General features: G+C 40.0%; 1 protein-coding gene across 1 annotated transcript; it reads left to right on the top strand.

Annotated features, from left to right (window-relative positions):
• Positions 1 to 258: 258 nt before the first annotated feature.
• On the top strand, positions 259 to 22,712 carry LOC139975811 (uncharacterized). Its single transcript, XM_071984007.1, has 18 exons — positions 259 to 417; positions 1,389 to 1,591; positions 2,919 to 2,989; positions 3,682 to 3,787; positions 4,424 to 4,520; positions 5,303 to 5,407; positions 6,219 to 6,392; positions 7,132 to 7,231; positions 7,930 to 8,028; positions 8,431 to 8,511; positions 9,042 to 9,183; positions 9,702 to 9,794; positions 10,917 to 11,110; positions 11,803 to 11,937; positions 12,818 to 12,976; positions 13,525 to 15,860; positions 18,762 to 18,957; positions 19,287 to 22,712. Exons 1-18 carry the CDS (start codon positions 401 to 403, stop codon positions 20,292 to 20,294), a joined length of 5,316 nt encoding a protein of 1,771 aa, XP_071840108.1. The 5' UTR covers positions 259 to 400; the 3' UTR covers positions 20,295 to 22,712.
• The last annotated feature ends 1,592 nt before the right edge of the window (positions 22,713 to 24,304 follow it).

The raw sequence follows: 24,304 nt of genomic DNA on the forward strand, positions 1-24,304 counted from the left end.
ATCATCGCTTAATTTGTAAAAGAAGGGGTTCTGTACTCCTCTGTGTCGTTTGTGCGGGTACAGGGGGTGTAAGGGACGGGGAGGCGAGAACGGAGGATGGAAAGAAGGGGGGGGGGGGTGGTGTATGGGACTTCAGAACTCAGAATGACAGCCACAAAGCGGTATTTTAAAATCGATGGCGCTATTACGTTTCTTCGTTGTCTTCCGCTTTGGTACGGTGGCTGCTACATTCTAGGCTATTGTCTAAATAGCACTAGCCTTTTAATACATCGATGGATTGGTGACATCTGTCTGGAGAGTTAAGGTAGCTTCATTCCAAAAAAAGTGAAAACATTACCAGAATCAAATTTGATTCTGTGGATTTTATTCAGTTTATGATGTACTACCTACAGGATTCCTTATGAGGCAGCACTCTCGGTTAGAAAAATCTGCAAACTTCCGTATGATACGAATTGTTTAAGTTTCACCAGGCCTTAGCTTGTACACTTACACTGCTTTACACTAGCCTAAGTTACCGTGGGTATAATTTGGTCACAATCTGAGCTACCCATGGTGGTAGTACAGTACGGTGTAGGTCAAATGCACCGTTGTTCTTTCTTACTTTTAGTTTTACAAGACAACTAATGTTACTGTTAATGCTAGCTGAAGTCTGTAGTACCACCCTCCTATCTAAATTATTGGTTTGCTGAGTAAAGTCGCGTTGACATTGAAATAACTTTTAATGTTATCACATTATTTAATAATTAGACATATTCAATTTATTAGTGTTTAGTCTAATTAGTAACCTGTAAAGTATAATGTTAGGCATACAGACTACATTCAAAGGTCATGTCCAAAAATGGCAAAATAAAAGCCCTCTAGTAGTCCAGGAATGGGTTGCAGATTTGTCCAAAGACTAAACAGAATTATTAAGAAGGAAGTGACTACCAAACCTGAAATTATATTGAGTTAAAGTTCATCAGAAAATATGCTGATCAGCAGACATCTTTATGTTTAATCCTCATATTAAAAGTTAAAATTCACAACACAAGGCAATAAGCGGGTATCAGATGATCAAACTTGTTAAGTAAGGTAGACATATAGTCTGTCTGGATCAGATGATCTTGGTATCAAGCAATGCACTTTTGAACTAATTGAGTAGGTGGAAGCTACTGTATGTTATTTGTCATTATTCATGCTTTGCACATTTTGGCATGCTTCTGTATTTGCTCAGCAATTCAATGAAATAAAGGTCTTGTCTTTGAAATTGACATCAAAACTTACTTTCTCAACATCACTCTCAGTGAATCTGTCTGCATAAATCATGGGGAGGATGTAATGCAGAAAGTCGAATGATATTTGATCATTTCAGATACATTTCAATAAAATTTACTGTTATTTGATTGTAGAAGTACATCCAGCATGGGAGAAAAGAAAGAATTGGAGGAGACCGTTCAACCTAGACGAAAGAGGTCATTGGACTCTGAGAGGAGCAACTCCCTAGATGAAGGCAAGCATGGAGGCAAGCATCCGCCTGTCAAGATAACAAGAGGGGAAGATGGGGAGGTCATAGCTTGTGACGTTGGAGATGAAGAGGCGTACGAGATCGGAGGTAAATTTCTACCAATATGGAAGACTTTAAATAATATTGCATCATAGGTCATTCATAGAACTCGGCACATTGTCTTTGCACTTATTGTTGTGTCACTGAACAAAAACTTAAAAATGGTTGTAGCCTTTTATCTTAAACAAAATGTTGTAAAGCTTTTGAACTACAGGTTTCAATATTGTAGTAACATGGCATGACAACGTAATGTCATGTCAATGACATCTCTATTAACCAAACTTTGATGCTATAACTACTGTTATGTAGAAGAAAAGTTGACATTGCTGTTTTATGTTCAACAAAAAACAAGTCACCGATGCTTTTTTTAGTAAAACCTTAACGCGACAACTCACGTTGAACAAAACTTAAAGCAGATGCTTGGGTTTGTATCAGTTGATACCAATTCTGCACTGGGGAGCCTGTGAGATCCTTATCAGTTTAACTATATCGCCCTCTAATATTACTGTAGTTTTCATTTCGTCCCTTGTTTCACGCACTGACGAACATGCAAAATATTTTATTTTGTTTTACGTAGTGACGAATGTTTTTAAAACATTTATATGCCCTTAAAATTGTTCTACATCCTTTAAATTTGAAACGTCTATAAACTATAATTTGTTTTCTGTAACATAAATTTATAGATACTGCTTAAAAGGTATTATTTGTGATCAAACATTCAGTTGCAAAGCAGTGAAATGATTTGGATCGTGATAAATAACTTTCTAACATTCGTCAGTACGCGAAACAAGGGACGATTTATATGAGAACTGCATTGTCAAATAGATTCTCTTCTTCTGTAACTAGTAGCTAAGAGCAATGTGTTTGTGTCTTTTCTCGAGTCCCTGTGTTCATTAAAAGTATACAGTAGATATACCATAGATCCCATAAGCTGTTAAGTCTTTGTATAAGTGTTGCAACAAACCTTTGACAGTATCATTGTGCCATATTCTAATTTGCATGTATACCAACCTTTCTTCTGAAGTTGTTGAATTTATTGCATTCATGAGTAATGTAGAGTAATTACCAGCTGATACCACCATTTTGGACAAAAGGAAATAATTTGGTGGATTTTAATGGAGCAAAACTTGTGTGCGACACATTGGTGAATCTGGCATAAAAAGTACATGAGGGTCTTGTTATTTTTTAACTTGTAGAAAAACGTCCATATGTATTCGAAGTGTTTCTGTTTAGGGATTGATTTAGCAAACCTTAGAATCCTCAGTCTATTGCATACGTGTGTATTAAAATACCGTTTCAAGATTTACAACACTTATCATGATGTCATTAAAGTGGAATTTCTTTTATCAAAATTTTCATTCTCTTTCTATCTTAGATACTGTCTACGTTGAGAACTCCCGTCCGGATCAGCCATTTTACATCAGCACAATTATAGAATATAAAGTGGTAAGAACAAAACTGCTCAAACAAACAAAAATTTTTTACGGAATTTCATGGCAGGAAATATTCTAAGTCTCAGAGGCCATCAGAGCATATTCTTCGTTCTTTTCCCATTAAATGGACTTGCTGCCTTCAAAACACAATCAAAATTTGACATTAGATATGAAAAACCTACTAGTACTTCGATAAAGGTGTAGAAGAAAAATATTGAAACAAAGAATAAATTATTTTAAACGAGCCAACCGTCATGCATTAAAAGATGTTTGATTCCTCGCTGAAGGCAATAGGAACCAATGCCATGGTGATGGCGTGGGTGTGTGCGTTTACAACAGGAGCTTGTGTGTGTCTGATACCTTGGGTTGTACACACAATAGCTCAAAAACTATATGGTGGGTGAACCTCATATTTGGGATGCAGATGCACCATATCGAAAACAAGATCTCTGTTGTTTCTTGTAGAAGTCAATGGTCATTTGACATCAACAGTAATCAAAGTTTGGAACCTGTGCAGTCATGACAATTCTAAAACTAAAGCTTGGATGAACTTCCTGCTTAAATCTTTCCCCCCCCCCTCCCACTGCATCTTCAATAAGCAGGTAATAATATGTAGGCTTATGTATATATCACCAATCCACCAAAAAGTTTCCCTTCTTCCATTTTTCTTTCATCATTTTCATCATCCTTTTTCCATTTCATCAGAGCAAGAAGGACAACGTTCAAGTAGTCGTGCGGTTCTTTTATCGGCAATCAGAGGTGCCCGACTCTGTCTATCAACCTTTGGTACAAGACAGGCATACACAGAATGGTTAGCAGTAATGTAGCCTTTATAACATAAAAGTCATCTTCCTAAATGTTCACACAGGTCTCTTGATGTCTTTGTCCTCTCAAACATACCCACAATTAGGTAGATGTCTTTAAGTCCCTGCAGTCTGTATCGACGTAAAAAGAAAAGACCTAGCGGAATTGTTTGAATACAAATATATGTTCATAATTGTTTCTGGATGTCCTTATCCTGGTTAGAATGGACATACATTAGAAATTGATGTCCTTTATCGATCAAACTATCTATTTTAGGGGTGAGGAGTTGGGGGGGGGGCAATGTGACAGGTAATTAATCTTAAGGTCATAGTTTGTAAACATAAAAATACCATATAATTTAATCTTTGCCATTTTTGTATGAGAAGTATTTCTAAAATACCTTAATTTTATTTTTCAAAGTTTTTGAGTCCAATTCAGTAACCCTGAAATTGTTGAATGTGTTCTTAAAATGACTTTAAATGTCTCAAAACTCCTTTATAACAGTTTTACACATTCTTTGATATTGGACATGCATATGCTATCTAATAGGTATTACAAATTTTACTTTATCTTTGAGTTGTCTCTGCTATGTGAAATATAGGATGAAATTGCTAAATTGTCTTTAAATTTTTTCCCCCTTCAGACACTGGCATAGATTTGGTGATTCAAGATCCTATCATCAAGAATAGAGAATTATTCAGCTCTGATATGTATGAAACATATCCGATATCTCATTTAAGGTAAAGACCTTAGAAAGTAACTATGAAAGTGACTGTTAGGCTAAAATGATAATATTATACTACTTTGCTACTCTAAAATTATTCAGCTCTGATATGTAAGAAATATATCCAATATCTCATTTAAGGTAAAGGCCTACAAAAGTACCTATGAAAGTGACTGTTAGGCTAACAGGATAATGTTATATTACATTGCTATTCACTCCCCTGTCTTTCTGACAACTATAACACTATGGTGTGATAATGTCCACATCCCTCTCTGAACCTCAACTCTGAGAGATTCTGAAATCTGAACAGAGAAAATTGCCGGATTCACTTTGCTACTGCAATGTTTGTTTTTACCAGCCCATTGTACTTTCCCTCATCCCAAAAAATGATGGACCAGGAGAAATAAGTAAATATCATTGCATGCAAAGTCTGCTCTTCACAGTCCATTTGATTGGCATGATAGCACTACACAGCTCTAGTTTCGTATAAAACCAATATTGAATCCCGTCAGTTTGCTCAGAATACCCTAAAGTTTGTAAGTAGAAAGACTCCAATAGTTGAATCAAAAGAAAGGTAGACTATTATATCTCATTCGCATACACCATTCTCCAAGTTGTGCATTTGTTGCATCAGTTCTTTGAATAAAATAATTAAGGCTTTGGAAAAGCGAACCAAATTATATAGTGTGATAGCCTACCGGTGCCATTTTTAATCACGAGATGAAATTTTTACCAAGAGGACAAATAGAGGGTATTGTAGCGTACCTTAAAATTATGTATCACTTTTCATTTCAACAGAGGGCAGTGTTCTGTTTATCACTATGGCGACATCCAAGCTGCAAAGGATTTTACAGCAGAGCCGGATACGTTTTTCTTCATTCTCGGATACAACCCAGAAACAAGGTAGATCTGCATAGGTCACTTCCGGCAAGAACAGGCCTGAAAATATTCAGTAGGCCTTTAACGGACATAGCCTAACAACACAGGCCTGAAAATATTCAGTAGGCCTTTAACGGACAAAACCTAACAACACAGGCCTGAAAATATTCAGTAGGCTGTTAACGGACATAGCCTAAGTATTTTCTATTCTCTGTAGGTGAAACTTACCGAGTGTTGGGGTGAGATTGGTTTCTCAAATGAAAGCAATGATTCAAATGTGACACAATAATCATAATTTGGCAAACGGTCAGTGGTCAGTCAATAGCTCGACACTAGGATATAGGATGGCCACTATTTAATGCACCATTGGGAGATAGAAGAAATACTTGGCTAGAGTATTTATATTTTTGTAGTGAATATTTGAAAGGGTTTACATGTTTTTTTATTGTTTTATATAGTTGATGTTTGTAAGTTTTATTATAGTTTATATGCAATATAATTTATTATAGCAGGGTGGCCGAACTGTGGCTCGTGAGCCACATGCATTTCATGGAAGTTTGATTTGCAGCTCGTTGGAACTATGTTCACAGAGCTTCTGTTTTGGATCACAGTTAATGTCAAAGGTCAAATTGATAAACCATTCATGACTTACAGCTCTCATCATTTCTCAACATCTGAAGTTCAAATTGTGCAGGTCTTACATTAAGCAAGCTCTGGGCCACCCCCTGTAATAAAGTGAAGAATGAGTTGGTCTTGTGTGCACCATCCACTGGACTAGTGACACGTCCGTCAACCAAACCGGAGGTTTTGATTTGCTCATCGTTTCCTTTTTCAGGCGATTAGCTAGCACCCAAGGGGAAATCAGAGTGGGGCCGAGTCACCAGGCCGCCCTACCCGCGCTTAGGCCCCTCCCGGAACCATCAGGGGAGGTGATCACAGACTACGAAGAATTGGTCTGGAAACCAAAGACGAACGACATAGATTTAAACATGTACCTACAGGCTGCCAGGTGAGAATGACTTTATCTCTGAAGCCAGCTGTACACCGACTGACTTAACGCAACTTGACCGTCATGACGTGGAAAACGTTGTGGATAGTTAGGCAGTGTACCTGTGCTAAAGACTACAAGTGATTTTGCCAGTTTTTAAGGTGCCTGTGCTTTAGTCTCGCTTGCAGTTGGCATTTTGTGTTTGCTTGCGATTAGGACTGCCTGTTTTTCATGAAATATGATCAATCCTGACGAAAAGATAGGCAGTTTGTGACCTAGATGATTTCTAGTCGTAAAAGAAGAGGCATTCATGGCATGCTTTGATCACTTGTTCATTTTGCAAAAGGTCAGGTTTTAAGAAATATGTGTCTTAATTGGTAGGTCACAACCCTGTCATGTTGCGTCAGGGTTGCACTCAGTTTGGGCAATGTGCGGACAGGTTTAATAACTGACCAGAGAGCGGTATATTCTAACCCAGTAAATAGTTGCAATATATATGTTTCATGACAAAACCAACTTTCCAAAATTGCTGATGTTCTTGATGCAAAAATTTATATCCAGTTCTTCCCCTGGAAAGTCTTATGAACTCAATTGTCAGGATACCTTTTCATCATGCAGTTTTATTGTCCCATCTACCTCTGAAAATAGAAACAGAAATCCAACAATCTTGACGAGAGACCTTTTTGCAAAGAATTTCTAATTTTTTGCTCAATATCCCTTGTTTTTGTGTGTTTCCAATCTTTCCTTGCCGTTCTTGCAGGAGTATGGCAGCTTTTGTCGGGATGTGCGACGGGGGCTCTCCTGACGAAGGATGTGAAATGGCCTCCAAAGATGACACTACCATTAATGCGCTAGAGGCGGTAAGTAATATTCCTCATTGTCAGAGTCATGTCATTCCTTCTCATATTTATATTAAATTTGATGAGAGTGGTCAGAGTTGGGCCTAATGTGCGCTAGCGTTGTTATAGTTATTCCTTTCGATAGCCCAGTACGTGCGTGGTGTTGAACGGGATAACATAAGTTCATTCAATCACATTTATATCAGCTGTGATGGGACACTTGGACTTTCAACTGCAAATAAGGTGCTTCTTTAGTTCATTTCATAACAAACCAAGTAATATTGGTCTTACCCACCACACACAGTCATGTCAACAACCTCTTTGGAGACTGTAGACTTTACAGGCCGGCTGTAGGTTATGGATCTACTAAAAGTTAAACTTTTACAAAACTTCCTATCGGGACAAAACATATGAAGCCATTCTTCATAGCATGCTTATGGAGAGAGGTTTACCTCAGTAACATCAAGTAATAAAGATTTCCTCACCCCACTCGCTAATTTTTGTCCAAACTAAATCAATATTTTAAGTTATGATTTATTTGTCTTTCATTAACTGCACTTGTGGGAAATTGGTCTTCTTAAGAATGGTGTCTTATTACACCAATCCAACACATATTTCTTGGACGACGTCCTGAGACTATTGAGATCTGAGTATGGCATACAATCCACTTTTTTTTACCCCCATTTAATTACTTTTGTTACTATTTTCCTCCTGTTTAGCTTCACGAGAACAATTACAGTTATTCGAAGGCACTTCAAGCTTTGGTAAAAAACCCGGTCCCAAAGACGATCGACAGGAAGTGGAATCATGACGAGATCGTAAGTAGTAAAATTCATTCTATTCCCGTCTGGATAACAGTGAATGAAAATTATGGAAATTAACAAATGAAAAACTTAAGATAATAATCATATTCACAATGTCATGAAACTCTGAACAATTACTTAAAGGAATTGCTACCTCAAATTTGATTTATCTATATTCTACGTAGGAAGACTGTTCTTTCTGGATATTGAAACATTTCGGTTTAAACTTCTATCCTGTAATATCCTTATGAGTGAATGATGTCCAGAAGGGATTTCTGGTTCTAACTTAATTCTTGGACAAATTTAACTCACTTGCCCTACATTAATCAGAAAGTTACAGTATTTTGAATTTTGAGCCAATTGCATGGCAAGGAATCGCAAAGCTAGCTGGCTTTCTGGTCATATTTTACTTTATAGAAAATGTTTGTCAGAGGATTGAGACAATTTGGGAAAAACTTCTTCCGAATAAAGACAGAATACCTACCCTTCAAAGAGACGGTAAGCTTTCCTATCCCGTCTAAAGTTATACTAAGTCGCCATCTAGCTTTCATTTGTGATTGGAACTGTTTGTTTTTTGTCCATAAACTTATATTATATTTTAAAAAAAATTCTCATGAATATTGGCAACTGTTTGATGTTTCTTTCAAATCTAGAGATATAGCATTTTTAATTTAGAAAAGTCGTACTTTTGAATGGATGGCACATCTTCTTTAGTGATTATTATTATCATTATTATGATTTATATTTATGATTATTATTATTATATTATTATTATCATTATTATTATTATTATTATTATTATGATATTTAATGATAATTATTATTATAATGATTATTATGATGATAATGATGTTTATTATGAGATTATGATTATGATTATTATTATAATTATAATTATTATTACTTTATATACTGTGAGATTCCAGGTATTACCGTTGTCATGGTAACATTTCAATTGCTGAAAGTTTACTTGGTTTAATACTTGGTTCTGTACTTTATATCAATCTTTCATTTTCCCCCACAATCAGGGAGAACTAATTGAATTCTACTATTACTGGAAGAAGACACCGGAAGCTGCATCCAGCAGGGGTCACAGACGACATCGTCGTCACGGCCTCAAGAAGATCAAGACAGAACCAAAACCTGCCACTCCACCATGCAGCGATTCGAGTAAGGACGGTAGTAGTTAAAAATTCTACAAACCTTTTTCCTGTTTTCATATTTATTCTGCCTTGCAAGCCTCATGAATCTTCAAACTAATGTTTATCTTAGTTAGTTTCAAAATTGCAGAAATTTTAATAAAACTAATAACAAAACTGAAATTCTTCTGTATATTTTACCATTAGTTAGTACCCGCTTTATTGGTGAATTCTGTAATTTGTAGCACAGAAAGAATAGATGATACTTACATATTCAGTCTTATATGCATATTCATGAAACCTTGAATTAAGACTTTCCTACCATAATTTCAACAGTTTGAAATGTTTTTACCAAATGTCATTAACCTAGACATTTATCATGAAAGAAACGGTAGAATCTTCCTATTAAATCAGATAAAATGCTTCCTCATTTACAAAGCTGACCAAAAAAATCCTCACCGTGTTTAAAATGTTTGATGACTGTTTGAAGCCAAACTTATTTTGTGAGTGTTTCGTGTTATGTCTCAAGCTTGTTTTGATATTTCACAGTGGACGTCAGTTCTGCAAGCGAGGGCGATATCGACAGCGACGACAGCGATAAGGGCATGAGCGGCTACGCGTGTCGACACTGCTTCACCACATGTGAGTCTGAAAGTTGTGTTTTGTTTCATCAGGCGAAGACACACTCCCTTTAATTATTCACTGAAACCTTACTGTCATCATTGACATACATGGAATAGAATTGCACACTACGGACGTCTCTCTCCACACAGACATTTAAAGGGAGACATTACCCCATCCATCGATAATAATCTAAACAATAAGAGTACTTATGACAAGCAACTCTCCAAAAGCAGATAAAGTAAAAAATCTTAATCCAAAATGAGAGATATTCAAACTTTGATGTTACTTCATGTGTGTAAATAGAGTGTAAATGGTTTGTCATGCTATTCAGCATTTACTTTCAGTATGAAATTGTTGCCAGAAAATCCCAGGAAAGCATTTCTTGGAGGTGCAATGGTCTGATATGACTTTTGTTCGACCTCTCCAAAGTGTAATGAGCTGTAGTGAGTCTCAATCCATTTATAAATTTCATTATTATAAGGTGAAGTTGGTTCATTGTTAGCAATTTTATTGACCCAAAATAATTATTACTAAATAATAATGATGATAATGACGTAGAAGTTAAGAAATGTCATCATAATCCTCAGCAATTATTAAAATAAGTTTGGGTTTCCCGATAAATGAACCAATACTTGGGGCCAGCCTGTGTTCAAGAGGTAACTAATTCCATGTGCACCGTCATGCAACAAGGAACGGTCTTTTTCTCCATCCCTATTTGTCATTATTTAAATACTGCTTGGGCCAACCTCTAAGTTAGTGTGTAGAAGTACCACATTGAGTAAAAGATGCCTACTGTTTTTGATGGAGGTCAAAAGTCATTTGGAGTCATCAGAGGTCAAATTGTGAAAACCTTGAAAACATGATTTCCCAATATTGGAAGCTTGGGCAGATCTCATACTTGGTATGGATGTGTAAAACATTGAGTAAAAAAGAAGCTTATTGAGTTTGGTGAAAGTCAAAGGTCATATGGGACAACAGGTCAAATCTTGAAAGCCTTGTAAACATGTACACCTTCACTATACATTACGTCAGATCCATGAAGAAAACTGCTGTTACATCATCGAAACCACAATGCATTTTAGTTTATTTTTAAATGGATTATAATCTCACCAGATTCCTTTCCCTGTCCTTTTCTAACAGCTTCGAGAGACTGGCATCATGGAGGAAGGGAGAGGGTGCTATTATGTACCGAGTGCAGAGGCTACTTCAAGAAGTATGGAGATTTACCCCCCATCCAATCCCCTAAGGACCCTCCGCCGTACCTCTTCAAGCCTGTCAAGGAAGAGGAGGTTCTAGTCATCAAGCAAAAACTCAGAAAGAGAAGACAAGACTTTGTGAGTTGACAACAATTTTCTTTTTTTCAATTTTTTTTTTTCTTTCAATTTTTTCAAATTTCATTATCTTTCAAATTTTTCTTTATTTCCTCTGAAAAAAGGATTTTGAACTTCCGGCTGAAGAAAAGTTTAATGTAGAATGGTGCAGAATTTTTGTTGAAGATGACAGTTATAAATGTCTAAAATGTTTAATTGTTGAAGATATATTCCAAAGGCAGAAAATCTACACCATAAAGTGAGAAAATATTCCACTCTGTACTTTGAAAACCCCATCTTGTCCCTATTTGGAGATATGATGAATTTAATGTATCCTGTGTTTTACTGAAAATGGCTTCCCTTGATTTCAAAAGTTGACCAGGGAAGCAAACCAGTACTTGCAGCCCTCTGGGTAAGGGGGAGGGGGGTAGGTGTAGAATTACAATTTTATGAATGAAATATTAGAAGAATTATCAACTCTATGTACTTGATGATTTGAAAGAAAACAAAAAAATAACAACAAGGAACAGTATTTTATATGGTTTGTAATTTTGGCTAGGAGTGCCAACTTTTGTGAGATGACATTTTCCCTGTAAGAGAAACTGTTACATGAACTCACAAAGAAATGAAACGTGGCAGACGATGAAGGAGATGTTAAATTTAACATGCAAAATGAAATGAAATTTACAAGTGCTATCATCTTTTCGTTCCGCTAGTCCGGTTCTCGTCGCGGTCGCTGCACAAGCGAGCCCAGCAGTCCCTTATTGACCAACCGTCGACAGAGTAACAGCCTCTCCAGAAGCTCACCGAGTGGCATGAGTTCATCAAGCGAGGGCAGTAGAGTGAAACAGGTATGGTTATGAGTATTCGTCATCAGTTAATCATAACGCTCAATAATTCTCAAATCCTTCCTTCAGAATACCTGACACAATTTTTTTTTTAAAAACCTAATTAAAATATAAACATATAAAATATCAAAAGACCAATTTAATTTGAGGGAAGTACCTGTATGCCAAAATAATCATTTATATAATGATCAGCTGATATACAATATATATATATATGTAAAATTGAGTTGTCTTTGTAGCACAAATAGAACAACAATTGGGATCATTTTTAACAGCATAAAATGTAAGAATATAGGGAGAATATACAGTGAATAATTTATCCGGTATCACATCTCAAAATGCTACGCCGCATAATGGGCAAATTGCTATAAAAATGCAAAGATGCACAGCAGTTTGTGTACACAGAACTATAGAATTTTAGAAGAGGCAGAGTATATGAGCCTTCAAAAATGCAAAAATACACTTAACTATTCCCTGACAAGCCTTACATTTAGCGGGCGCCGGCGATTGTTACTCCCAGATCCCCAAGATTTTGCGCTCGGTTTGCCTCTAAACTGAACAACCAGGCGACAGCTGATTGGCTTGGCTAGCTAGTGCTCTTATAACAACGTTGGGTTGAACATTTCTTCTGTCAGAAATGGCTCCCGTTCTTGGCAGGATGGCTCCCCGTCCTGCCAAAAAACCAAAGGACCGGGATCCAAAAGTGGATTCGACTGGCTCCTGGTCCTTGGCCTCTTAATGTAAGGCTTGTTCCCTGATATTTATCTTTGTAACCTAAGCTACTTAAATTTAGCTACTTAAATTTTTTTTTATATGTTTCATAATATTTTTTTACCCCCTTCATGTTGGGTCATATAAAATTATCTTTCATTCCGATGTCCAGATACTGGAAGGTGAATCGGATCTCGGTGCTGACAGCCCGGCCAGTGTTCCAGAGATCAAACAAGAGCCGGGAGAAGAAGAGGAGGACGATGTGGTAGATGAGAACCTGACCGAGCCAGAGACGGATGAACAGCCATCCTCTGATGTCGATATTAACCAGGTAGGTCAGAGATGTTTCGATGAACAAATTTCAACTTTGAATTTGCACGCATTACTTTGAATAAATGCTTCCTCTCGGCTTGAAAGGATAAAATGATTTTAAAAACGATAAGTGTACCTTTTTGAAGTCATTCTGATTACACGATGTAAAAATGTGGACATGTTTTGTAATGTGTACAGTTTGGTGATTAATGTCATTGAACTTGGTACCATGTTACCAAGAGAAATAGAAATGGATAACTAAAACAGCTAATGTGAAATGACTGGAGGCATTTTATAAGACTTCTAGGCATTAATTGCTGTGGATTTGGTATAATTTTCGTTGGGATGAGCGGCGGGTGGGGGGGGGGGGTGGTTTGGAGGTGTATGGTGATGTGCAAGAGGGTTTGGCGTTTACATCGCATGAAACTCAGACCAAGCAGCTCTCAAGTATTCTACATTTATCTTATGTGATGTGATATAGAAGTAAGCTTCATTTTACGTTAGTGTTTTTCACTGACACCTTTGTAGAGTTTAAATCCCTGAAATATTATGATTTTCTGAATACAGGAGCAACCAGTTGCACATGTGGACAAGATGGAAAAAGATGCCAAACTCGAAGCATCGGCTACCATAAGTTCAAAGAAGCCTGCAGAAGTAAAGGGAGCACCAACGAAGCCTGACGTGACCGAAACTAAGTCCCTTCCGACAGAAACAAAGTCCCACCCTATGGAAACGAAGCCCCACCCAACGAATACAAAGCCCCGCCCAACGGAGGCAAATCTCCACCCCACAGATACAAAGCCTCGCCCAACGGAAGCAAAGCCCCACCCAAAGGATACAATGCCCCGCCCAACGGAAGCAAAGCCCCACCCAACGGATACAAAGCCCTGCCCAACGGAAGCAAAGCCCCACCCAACGGATACAAAGCCCCACCCAACTGAAACAAAGGCTGGCGCAATGGAAGCAAAGCCTGGCCCAATGGAACCGAAGCCTGGCCCAATGGGAGCAAAGCCTGGCCCAATGGGAGCAAAGCCTGGCCCAATGGAAACTGACACAAAGCCAGAACCTTTGAAAACTGGACCTGCGCCTATGGATAAATCTGGCCCAGCAGACGAGAGTCAGGGTCCGTCCAAAGAAAAACAGCCGAATCTCCCGGAAATAATAGTAAATCAAAAAATTAATGTAGTAGAGCAGACGGTGGAGAAACAGAATGTACCCAGAGCGGACGTCAATCAGGCCCCAACAGAGGTCTTGGAAACACCTGCTAAAGAGCAAAAGACAGATGAAACACAAAAGAGGGCAGTCTCTGAGATGGATGTGATGTCTAGGTCCGGTGTATCCAGTAAGACCCAGGAAATGATCGAGACCGCTCAGAGGAGGGAAATCATGTCGAATGCCATCGATGCGACTCTGTCGCAGCTGATTAAGACAGAGATCGAGAGAAGCGAGGCCCTGGATGCAAAGAGGGAGGCGGAGAGGAAATTTATAGGCCTCCGTCAGCACGAGAGAGCAAGGGAGAGCCTGGGGAGGTCTGGATCAATAGTCCTCCATAAGGACGCTCACGGTAACCCTGCGGTTCACGACCCGAGGCACAGCACGGAAACAAAGCAGCAGCAGCCCACGTCGATTGCTCCCTCGTCACCCGCCGAGGTCCGTCTACCAGCTTATGCCAACAGCTATTCCTTTGGCGCACTGCCTGCCTATCTAGGTTATCCCTTTGGGCAGGAGCCCCATCGTAGGGTACCGAGGCAGGAGAAAGACGAGAGGAGGGAGAACCAGCCAGCACCCTGGAAACAAGACAAACCATCCCCGATGAAGGAGACTGTGGCCACGTCACATTCCTCCAACAGCGTTCCTCCAGCGAGTGCAAACCACAAAGGTATCAAATCGAATGCTCCGATGGAGTCAAACTTTCCCATCATGCACCAGCGTAGGACACAGGAACCGCCGTCTAGGAGAAGGGATCCGACCCAGATCCCTGCAGAACAGTCCCTGAAACCTTCGAGCGATTTTTATCGAAGGTACACAAGTGCAATGAACATGGAAGCAGCTTTCGGGCAACCACTGCTCCCCTCGAATACCAGGAAGGATGGCAAGCACTCTGAAGCATCTAGCAGCAGCAGTATCCCTGCAAAAACAGAAATAAATCACAAAGAGTTACTGGCTGCACAGAGGAAAGAATCCACCACAGCATCTCTAAAGAGATCACCTTCGTCGTTGTCTGGTCCGTCACCGTCGATGTTACCCACTTTACAAAGGGACAGAGGGTTGGGGCCGAATCCTCATCAGAGAGAGGATCGTTATTGGGAGAAAACGGCTCATTCCAAGGAACATCCGAAACCTGGAAACGGAGAAAACGGCAAAAATAAATTCGCTTCCTCCGATAAAAGGGAAAAAGGGATGCCACCTCTGTCGCTGTTATCAGATGCTCATAGAAGACATGATTCTCCTCAGAGGCCCAAGCAGCTCGTAGAACAGAGGAACAGATCACCGCCCCCACCTCATCCCTTACCCTTCAGAGTCAAGGAGGAACCAAAATCTCCAGAGAGTAACCCACAGCCAGCTGACTTCCGAGCCGAGCAAGAGAATATTGACTATTACAGGAGGCGCTCTGGGTACCCCGGTGTGCCCTACCCGTACCCCTATGGAGTCAATGTCAAGTCAGAGCCCTTGGATACAGTTAACCAGAGGCTGGTGGAAGAGAGCAAAACGAACCAGCGTAACGAATCCTCTATGGTCAAACCAAAAGTGGAGCCGAGAGAGGATAAGCTAAAGCCAGCTAAGGATGAAAGAGGCAGGGAAGGAGAGAGACGGGATGAAGGAGAGGAGGAACATGTATCGAGGGGACCATCACCAGAACCGGTGGTGGTAGATAGGAATGACCACATCAGTAACAGTGCAAGGTAAGCATTCAATGTATTATAGGAGGGAATGGGGATAGGTACAGAACAGGTGGTGGTAGATAGGAATGACCACATCAGTAACAGCGCGAGGTAAGCATTCAATGTAATATAGATGGGAATGGGGATAGGTGCACAACAGGTGGTGGTAGTTAGGAATGACCACATCAGTAACAGTGCAAGGTAAGCATTCAATGTATTATAGATGGGAATGGGGATAGGTGCATAACCGGTGGTGGTAGTTAGGAATGACCACATCAGTAACAGTGCAAGGTAAGCATTCAATGTATTATAGGAGGGAAGGGGATAGGTACAGAACAGGTGGTGGTAGATAGGAATGACCACATCAGTAACAGCGCAAGGTAAGCATTCAATATAATATAGATGGGAATGGGGATAGGTGCACAATGGGTGGTGAGAGATAGGAACGACCACATCAGTAACAGTGCAAGGTAAGCATTCAATGTATTATAGATGGGAATGGGGATAGGTACAGAACAGGTGGTGGTAGATAGGAATGACCACATCAGTAACAGTGCAAGGTAAGCATTCAATGTATTATAGAAGGGAATGGGGATAGGTGCATAACCGGTGGTGGTAGATAGGAATGACCACATCAGTAACAGTGCAAGGTAAGCATTCAATGTATTATAGAAGGGAATAGGGATAGGTGCATAACCGGTGGTGGTAGATAGGAATGACCACATCAGTAACAGTGCAAGGTAAGCATTCAATGTATTATAGATGGGAATGGGGATAGGTACAGAACAGGTGGTGGTAGATAGGAATGACCACATCAGTAACAGTGCAAGGTAAGCATTCAATGTATTATAGAAGGGAATGGGGATAGGTGCATAACCGGTGGTGGTAGATAGGAATGACCACATCAGTAACAGTGCAAGGTAAGCATTCAATGTATTATAGAAGGGAATAGGGATAGGTGCATAACCGGTGGTGGTAGATAGGAATGACCACATCAGTAACAGTGCAAGGTAAGCATTCAATGTATTATAGATGGGAATGGGGATAGGTACAGAACAGGTGGTGGTAGATAGGAACGACCACATCAGTAACAGTGCAAGGTAAGCATTCAATGTATTATAGATGGGAATGGGGATAGGTACAGAACAGGTGGTGGTAGATAGGAATGACCACATCAGTAACAGTGCAAGGTAAGCATTCAATGTATTATAGATGGGAATGGGGATAGGTGCATAACCGGTGGTGGTAGTTAGGAATGACCACATCAGTAACAGTGCAAGGTAAGCATTCAATGTATTATAGAAGGGAATAGGGATAGGTGCATAACCGGTGGTGGTAGATAGGAATGACCACATCAGTAACAGTGCAAGGTAAGCATTCAATGTATTATAGATGGGAATGGGGATAGGTACAGAACAGGTGGTGGTAGATAGGAACGACCACATCAGTAACAGTGCAAGGTAAGCATTCAATGTATTATAGAAGGGAATGGGGATAGGTGCATAACCGGTGGTGGTAGATAGGAATGACCACATCAGTAACAGTGCAAGGTAAGCATTCAATGTATTATAGAAGGGAATAGGGATAGGTGCATAACCGGTGGTGGTAGATAGGAATGACCACATCAGTAACAGTGCAAGGTAAGCATTCAATGTATTATAGATGGGAATGGGGATAGGTGCAGAACAGGTGGTGGTAGATAGGAATGACCACATCAGTAACAGTGCAAGGTAAGCATTCAATGTATTATAGAAGGGAATGGGGATAGGTGCATAACCGGTGGTGGTAGATAGGAATGACCACATCAGTAACAGTGCAAGGTAAGCATTCAATGTATTATAGAAGGGAATAGGGATAGGTGCATAACCGGTGGTGGTAGATAGGAATGACCACATCAGTAACAGTGCAAGCGAGGTAAACCTTCAATTGTAGATGGAAATGGGGATAGGTGCAAAATAAAATTCAGCAGTTAAACAGATTCTGCTGTTACTGTAAGTTTTGCATCTCCTTAAATTCTGGTCTACAGAGAATTGCCAGAACTCCCAGCAGGGGGAAATTTTTTATCGGCTGTCAGAGACCAATAAATTTCTGTTCGGAAACCAAACCCAGCTTTGGCGGTCATCCGGGGGACAATTGGTTGTCTACATCAATCTCAGAGATTGCACTGTTACTAAATATCCGTAAATCCCAATGATATCCCAAAAGTGTAACCCACAGTGAAACTGACAGTATCACTGGACCAAAGCTAGTGTTTTATTCACCAAACAAACATATTACAATTTGTACATGTTGGTCGCTCTTATGTTATCTTGCTAAATATTGTTTTTTGAGAAGCAAATTTGATGTTCGGAGATACGAAAAGGCAAGACCTCGATGTTTTAGAAAATCCAAATAACTCAATCAAAAAATTTTCTTGTATGTTCAAATAATCTAATGCATATTAATGAAGGGTTCATCTTGAAAACCATAATTACCATATTTAACACAAACTGATACATACTTAACCGCAGCTTTTACTGATGCACAGTGCAATAAGTAATATATGGAATTAACACTTCAACTGATCTTTGTCAAACTTTGAAGAGCACCATTTCCAGGCCTGATAAGGAAGGGCCAATGGGTGGGGGGGGGGGGGGAAGGGGGCTCTGGCTTGCAGTCAATTAAAAGACCCACTGAAACATGGGACATTGAATAATTTATTCTCATTTTGATAATAGTCTCAACGAAAAATGAAGACTCCCAAAAATAGTCTGGTTGCTTAACTTTAAAGGATCAAGCTGGCTCTGGACAGCATTGTCAGTTTCACCTACACAAAAAGTTAATCATTAAAATGGACGTCATATTTGCAGTCGATATCAGTTGAGAGGGTCTCCCCAGGTGATACCCCACCTAACAGCCATGTTTTGTTTTGTTCTTACCCAGGTTCATTCGCCATTGGTATAGAGGGTATAACTCCTGTAGTCGAACCGACCTCGTTTTTATCCCATTTGAGAAATCCCAGCTAGCCAATAAAAGACTTCAGAGGGACAAGAAGGCCAAAGAACTGGAGCGAGAGAAACAAGAGTTGGCAGAAAAGGAACGGCAACGAGAAAAAGAAAAGGAGAAAGAGAGATATGCCGTAAGAAATTTAAACCTTTCTGTAGTTTCTTTCGTTAAGAATTTGTCATCATATGTTTTTTTTTTTTACTGTTTCATGTTGTAAACAAACACACTCTGTTGACAGTGTTACAGTAACACCAGAAATGGTAAACCCTATTCTTGAGCAACAAACTTTTCGACCTGTTTTTCATTTCATCCTGGATAATTTTAAAGATTTAAAATCAAGATGTGTGACTGAATAAGTGACAAGAATACACCTATATGATATTCTAAAGTGCTTCAGTTTTTCATTTTCTTTCCTTTCGGCTCCTCTAATTCCATTTTGAATTTTGATAAATTTTTTTGCAGAGAAAGCCAGACACTCCACCCGCTAACAACTCTGCTGATGCACAGATCAGCGGTCCAGCTCACTTTCAGACTCCCCACAGTTCGACGTCCTTTCCCCACGGGGGAGTGGTAGGTGTTGCCTATCCTGGCCACGAAACGCCAGCGTTGAGAACGCTCAGTGAATACGCCAGGCCGCATTCGGCGGTACCTGCTGGCATACCTCCGCCGGGCGTGGCCGTGAACGTGAACCACTTGATGGGTCCGGACCCGATACTGAGATATCAGATGGAGACGGCACTGGCTCTGGGAAGCAGGGACGCCCAGATCGACTTGGTGGAACGAGAACTGCGGGAGAGGGAGATGAGAGAGCAAGAGCTGAGGGAGAGACACCGAGAGGCGGTGGAGATGGAAATCCGAGAGAGGGAGATGCACGAACGGATGAAGCTCATCACCTACGAGCAGGCAGTCAGAGAGAGCGCCATACACGCCCAGAATGCCGCCCATCTCGCTGGCGCCATCCAGGGCTACCCTATACCCATCGAAAGGGCACACGAGAGGCATCTGGCCGCCACAGCTCATTTCAGCCGAGAAGCCGGCCCTTCCAACGCAGAGAGGGTATCTGCGGAGCGGCTGCAGCACGAGAGGATGGTGATGGTGCAGGACCATCCCCGGCAGACACCGGTGTCCATCGGGCGGCAGGCTACCCCCCACCACCACTCCCATTCGCACTCACATACGCACCTTCACTTCCATCCCCAGGAGCACATCCACCATACGTACATACCCGGTGTCATACCGGGAGAGGCAGGTATGGTTCCTCCCCCACTTCACATGGTACCACCGACGCCAGTAGGTCCACCCTCACATCCTATGATCAACCCCGCCCATCCTCAAGCTGCTGTGCCACACCCAGGTTTCTTTCCTCCACCCCCTGGAGCAGTTATTGACCCTGCCCTTGCCCAGCTCCAGAGAGAACACCTGCAGAGGATGGAGTTAATGGGCGAGAGACCGCCATTCCACCCCCTTTGAGAGAGATGTTTTTTTTTTTTTTTATCAACCTCTCTCTGGGCTTTGACAGTTTGATTTGAGACACCTTGATGGGTGTTTGGAATTGTGATATCTTGATGATGATGATGGTTATGTGACTGCCAGATCTTTGTACTCGAGCAGAAATTGGTTTCATGAGCAGAAATGGATTTTACTTGCTTGCTCATGGAGAAACTGTGAATTTCACCAGTTACTTGACCATATGGTTGTTCTAGGTCACAACAGTACATAACATTAACTTGTTATTTATTGCGTTCGTCTTTGTCAATGGTTTCAAGGATTTATAACGTACCTGTGATAGAAAGAAACCTCATCGGTAAGGATCAATTTATGGCACCTGTGATGTCATCAGTGATCCCTCCCAAGATTCTATCGTTCTAAAATTCTGAATATAAAAGGTTTCAAAATACATTTTTTGGGAGAATCCTAACAGTCTAAATTACTCCCAGGAATAGTCCAAACAATGCACAGTTAATAAGGTGCTTTGATTAGACAGTTTTTAACGACGATATTGACTGATGTAATCAGGTTTCCCATAAACTTATGATTCAGAATAGGATATGGTATGACTGCTTGTAAAGAGTTTCGATTTGTTATCGAAAAGTTACCATCTGTTCAGGAACTGAGTAGTGCCATTAATTCACCCTCAGTCAGATCCATGTGCACTGCAGGCTAATTAGCTACTAGTTGTGCCATTTTTGAGCGGGGAAAAAAAGGAAAGACTTTCTACCGTTGATACAGAATACAGCATCATGCACTAATGATACAATAGTAAACTAGTTGATGCATCAGGAAATAATAAGATTTGCTAAATATTTTCGTAATGAGATGCAGTAATTACTGACTCAAAATCTACCATAATTCCTTGCAACAAGAATGTTACCCATTGGCCATTTAGGGAGGGGCTGATGGTTTACCCACTCAGAATCGTTACGTCATAGGGTCCGAGACGCCGAAGGATTCACTAGAGTTGAGGTTCTGAAGGTTTTTATTTCCCATTGGTCACAAAAGTTGCTAGTGTTGTCTGAGATGCGAAGTGGGACGATTATTTCAAGGCCCCAGTGTCTTTGGTTGGATCTCTGAGCCGGTATCAATTTATGCCACAGTCCACTGCCATTTAAAAGGTGATCAGAGGCCATGTAAATGTTGCCATAATAGGGAGAAAAAAAAAAACATTTTTTAGCTTATACAAAACCTTGATATCAACTGATATGGATTTTTATCAAAATAATGGATCCGAAAGTTTCTATAATAGATATGGTGATTTCAAATCAGGATCCAACTAATTTTGTACTTCAAAGTTCTATTAATCACTCGGAATAATAACAGAGGTATTCTCGATTGTACTTCGGGTTCTTGCTGCTTTTTTAAGTACACGTTTTTGAAATGATTACATATATTATAGAATATTATCGTGAAATTGAGTAATATTATTGTGTAAAAAAATATCAGAAAAATGTTTTATATCTAAAAAGAGATATTATCTTTGATATTTGTTCATCCGTTGTGACAGCAAAATTTACTAATCTTGAGAGTGCAACGAGTCGTCTTAGCACCTGCATGAGCAAGACGACGGTGCTTTTGATCTTAGGCAAGATGGGATCTCTAGGAATGAATGACCAATTGAGAAGCTTCAGTTCTCTCATTAACATCTCAAATTATCAGACTTTTTTATTTCCATTTGTTTTAATCTGTTTTTGTGGGAGAGGGGGGGGCGGGGGAATGTGCAGGGTAATTTTGAGTCATGAAATGATTCTCACTGCTGTGGTAAGTGGTGATTCTCGGGCCTGTAGTCAGCTTGTGAAATTTGGAAGGGCAGAGTGTTTGTTTAGGGGGCAGAATTTTTGTTTGAGGGGTGCATTTCCATGGATCCACCATAGGGGTCTACTACAGAGACCAGTAAATTTGGAGTGAAAAAAAGGTGGGAATTATTGAAATTTGTGGGGCATTGCCTCAGAATCCCCCATTTCTTTTCATTCCTTCCTGATACTGAAATCAAATTGTACATAGCAATTTAGCTAGCATGTTACTTATCATAACCAAACTCAAAACATAATAACCTTGATGGGGGCTGTGATAAGTTAGTGCCTCTCTTTTAAAATGAACAGCTTTAAAATTGACTGCATTTGGAAGGTTCTTAGTTTTCTTCCCAAAATTTAATCATGTGAAAACATGCTCATCACACTTGTCAAAGGTAGTTAATTTTCTGGCATGATTTTCAAGGGACAATTTCAATGCCACTGAACATATCAAGGCAGCGAATATTTAATCATTTTCTGATCATGCTATTGATTAAGTAATATTATTATGAATATTTTTGTTGTATGTAAATTAATTCTCTCTGGTCTTCTTTCTCATGTACAGAAATAAATGTATTTATTTGTATATTATTGCCTTGCAGCACTTTGTTAAACTGTCATTCTTTGTCGTTCATCCAAACCATCATTGCAGAGGGGCATTTAATCTAAATTTCAATTAATTCATAGATTTTTTTATGTGTCATTTTGGGATTTGGCTTGTACAGAATGAAGCAAAGATAGAAAACCAAAAATCCATATAGTCCACAGTTACTCCTTTCTTGCAAGACAAACTTGTGTCTAGGGGGCATAAATTTGGTGAAATAATGATCTTATCTAATCTCTGTTCAAAGTATAGGTCACAACTGTTTCACCATTTTGCAACTAAGAGCCCCAAACCGTGTGCCGCGCTATGAAAAAGTTAACTTTCCGATCTTGCAAGTTTTCTGCTTGTCGCTACAAAATGCAGACAGTAATGAAACGTGATACCATGTTATCATTAGCTGGACCTGAGATGTCCATTGCTGTATCGTTTGTACACTGTGCTGTTGGTATTGACCACAGCTGTATGTACTGACTGTACACTAGTGTCTAATTACCGAAGGTAGCAATTCATTTGTGTGCGTATTTTCTGGAATCGACAGTGGTGTCTAACACTTCTGTTACACCTCATTCGAAACTAGGTCAGATTATCGGCAGCAGACGTTTCTTTTTGCCAGAGTCTTCACACCCTTTAAACATATCAAAACTTCTCAAAGAAGAAGGAGAATACATCCTGCCATTGTACCTTTTCCCTAGGCCACAACATTAGCTACTGTAGGGAAGCCAAGCTCTCAAAGCAAGAATACTGGAGATTCTCCTCCCCATCCCTTAAAAAAAAACCTTTCTTAAGTCAAGTGAAGTTTGTAACACAATTAAATTCCACGGAACTCTTATCTGTTTTAACGGATTAAGGTTTTTGCCAGGGGCGTAGCGAGCGGGGGGTGTGGGGGGTGTCACACCCCCCCCCCAATAATTTTGTCGCTGTCGGCAAATTTTGGGTCTGTCGGCAAAAGGAGAAAAGGTGAAGAGAGCGGAAGGGGAAGAAAGAAGGAAAGCTGAATAGAGAAAAGGAGAACGGGAGCTTCTTCCGTGCCAAATTTGACTTAAAATATGCACCAGATTGCATCCAGGGACGTTTCAAAACTAAAAATTTTCCAAAGGGGAGGGGTTGACCCCCTACCCTTAGACCCCTCCCCTATTTCAGTCACCACTTCCAGATCCGTCGGCAAATCAAATTTGACTTAAAATATGCACCAGATTGCATCTAAGGACGCTTCAAAACTAAACATTTTCCAAAGGGGAGTGGTTGACCCCCTCCCCTTAGACCCCTCCCCCATTTCAGTCACCACTTCCAGATCCGTCGGCAAATCAAATTTGACTTAAAATATGCACCAGATTGCATCTAAGGACGTTTCAAAACTAAACATTTTCCAAAGGGGAGGGGGACACCTTCCCTTAGACCCCTCCCCCATTTCAGTCACCACTTCCAGATCCGTCGGCAAATCAAATTTGACTTAAAATATACACCAGATTGCATCTAAGGACGTTTCAAAACTAAAAATTTTCCAAAGGGGAGGGGGACACCCCCTCCCCTTAGACCCCTCTCCCATTTCAGTCACCACTTCCAGATCCGTCGGCAAATCAAATTCTCCA

This window comes from Apostichopus japonicus, chromosome 11, assembly GCF_037975245.1.
Source record: "Apostichopus japonicus isolate 1M-3 chromosome 11, ASM3797524v1, whole genome shotgun sequence".
Classification (NCBI taxonomy): domain Eukaryota; kingdom Metazoa; phylum Echinodermata; class Holothuroidea; order Aspidochirotida; family Stichopodidae; genus Apostichopus; species Apostichopus japonicus.

Excerpts from the sequence above, each read along its gene's own strand:
- LOC139975811 (XM_071984007.1), top strand. Across the intron at positions 9,184-9,701 it reads TCCACCATGCAGCGATTCGA|TGGACGTCAGTTCTGCAAGC; the intron begins GTAAGGACGGTA and ends GATATTTCACAG. Across the intron at positions 15,861-18,761 it reads CACATCAGTAACAGTGCAAG|GTTCATTCGCCATTGGTATA; the intron begins GTAAGCATTCAA and ends GTTCTTACCCAG.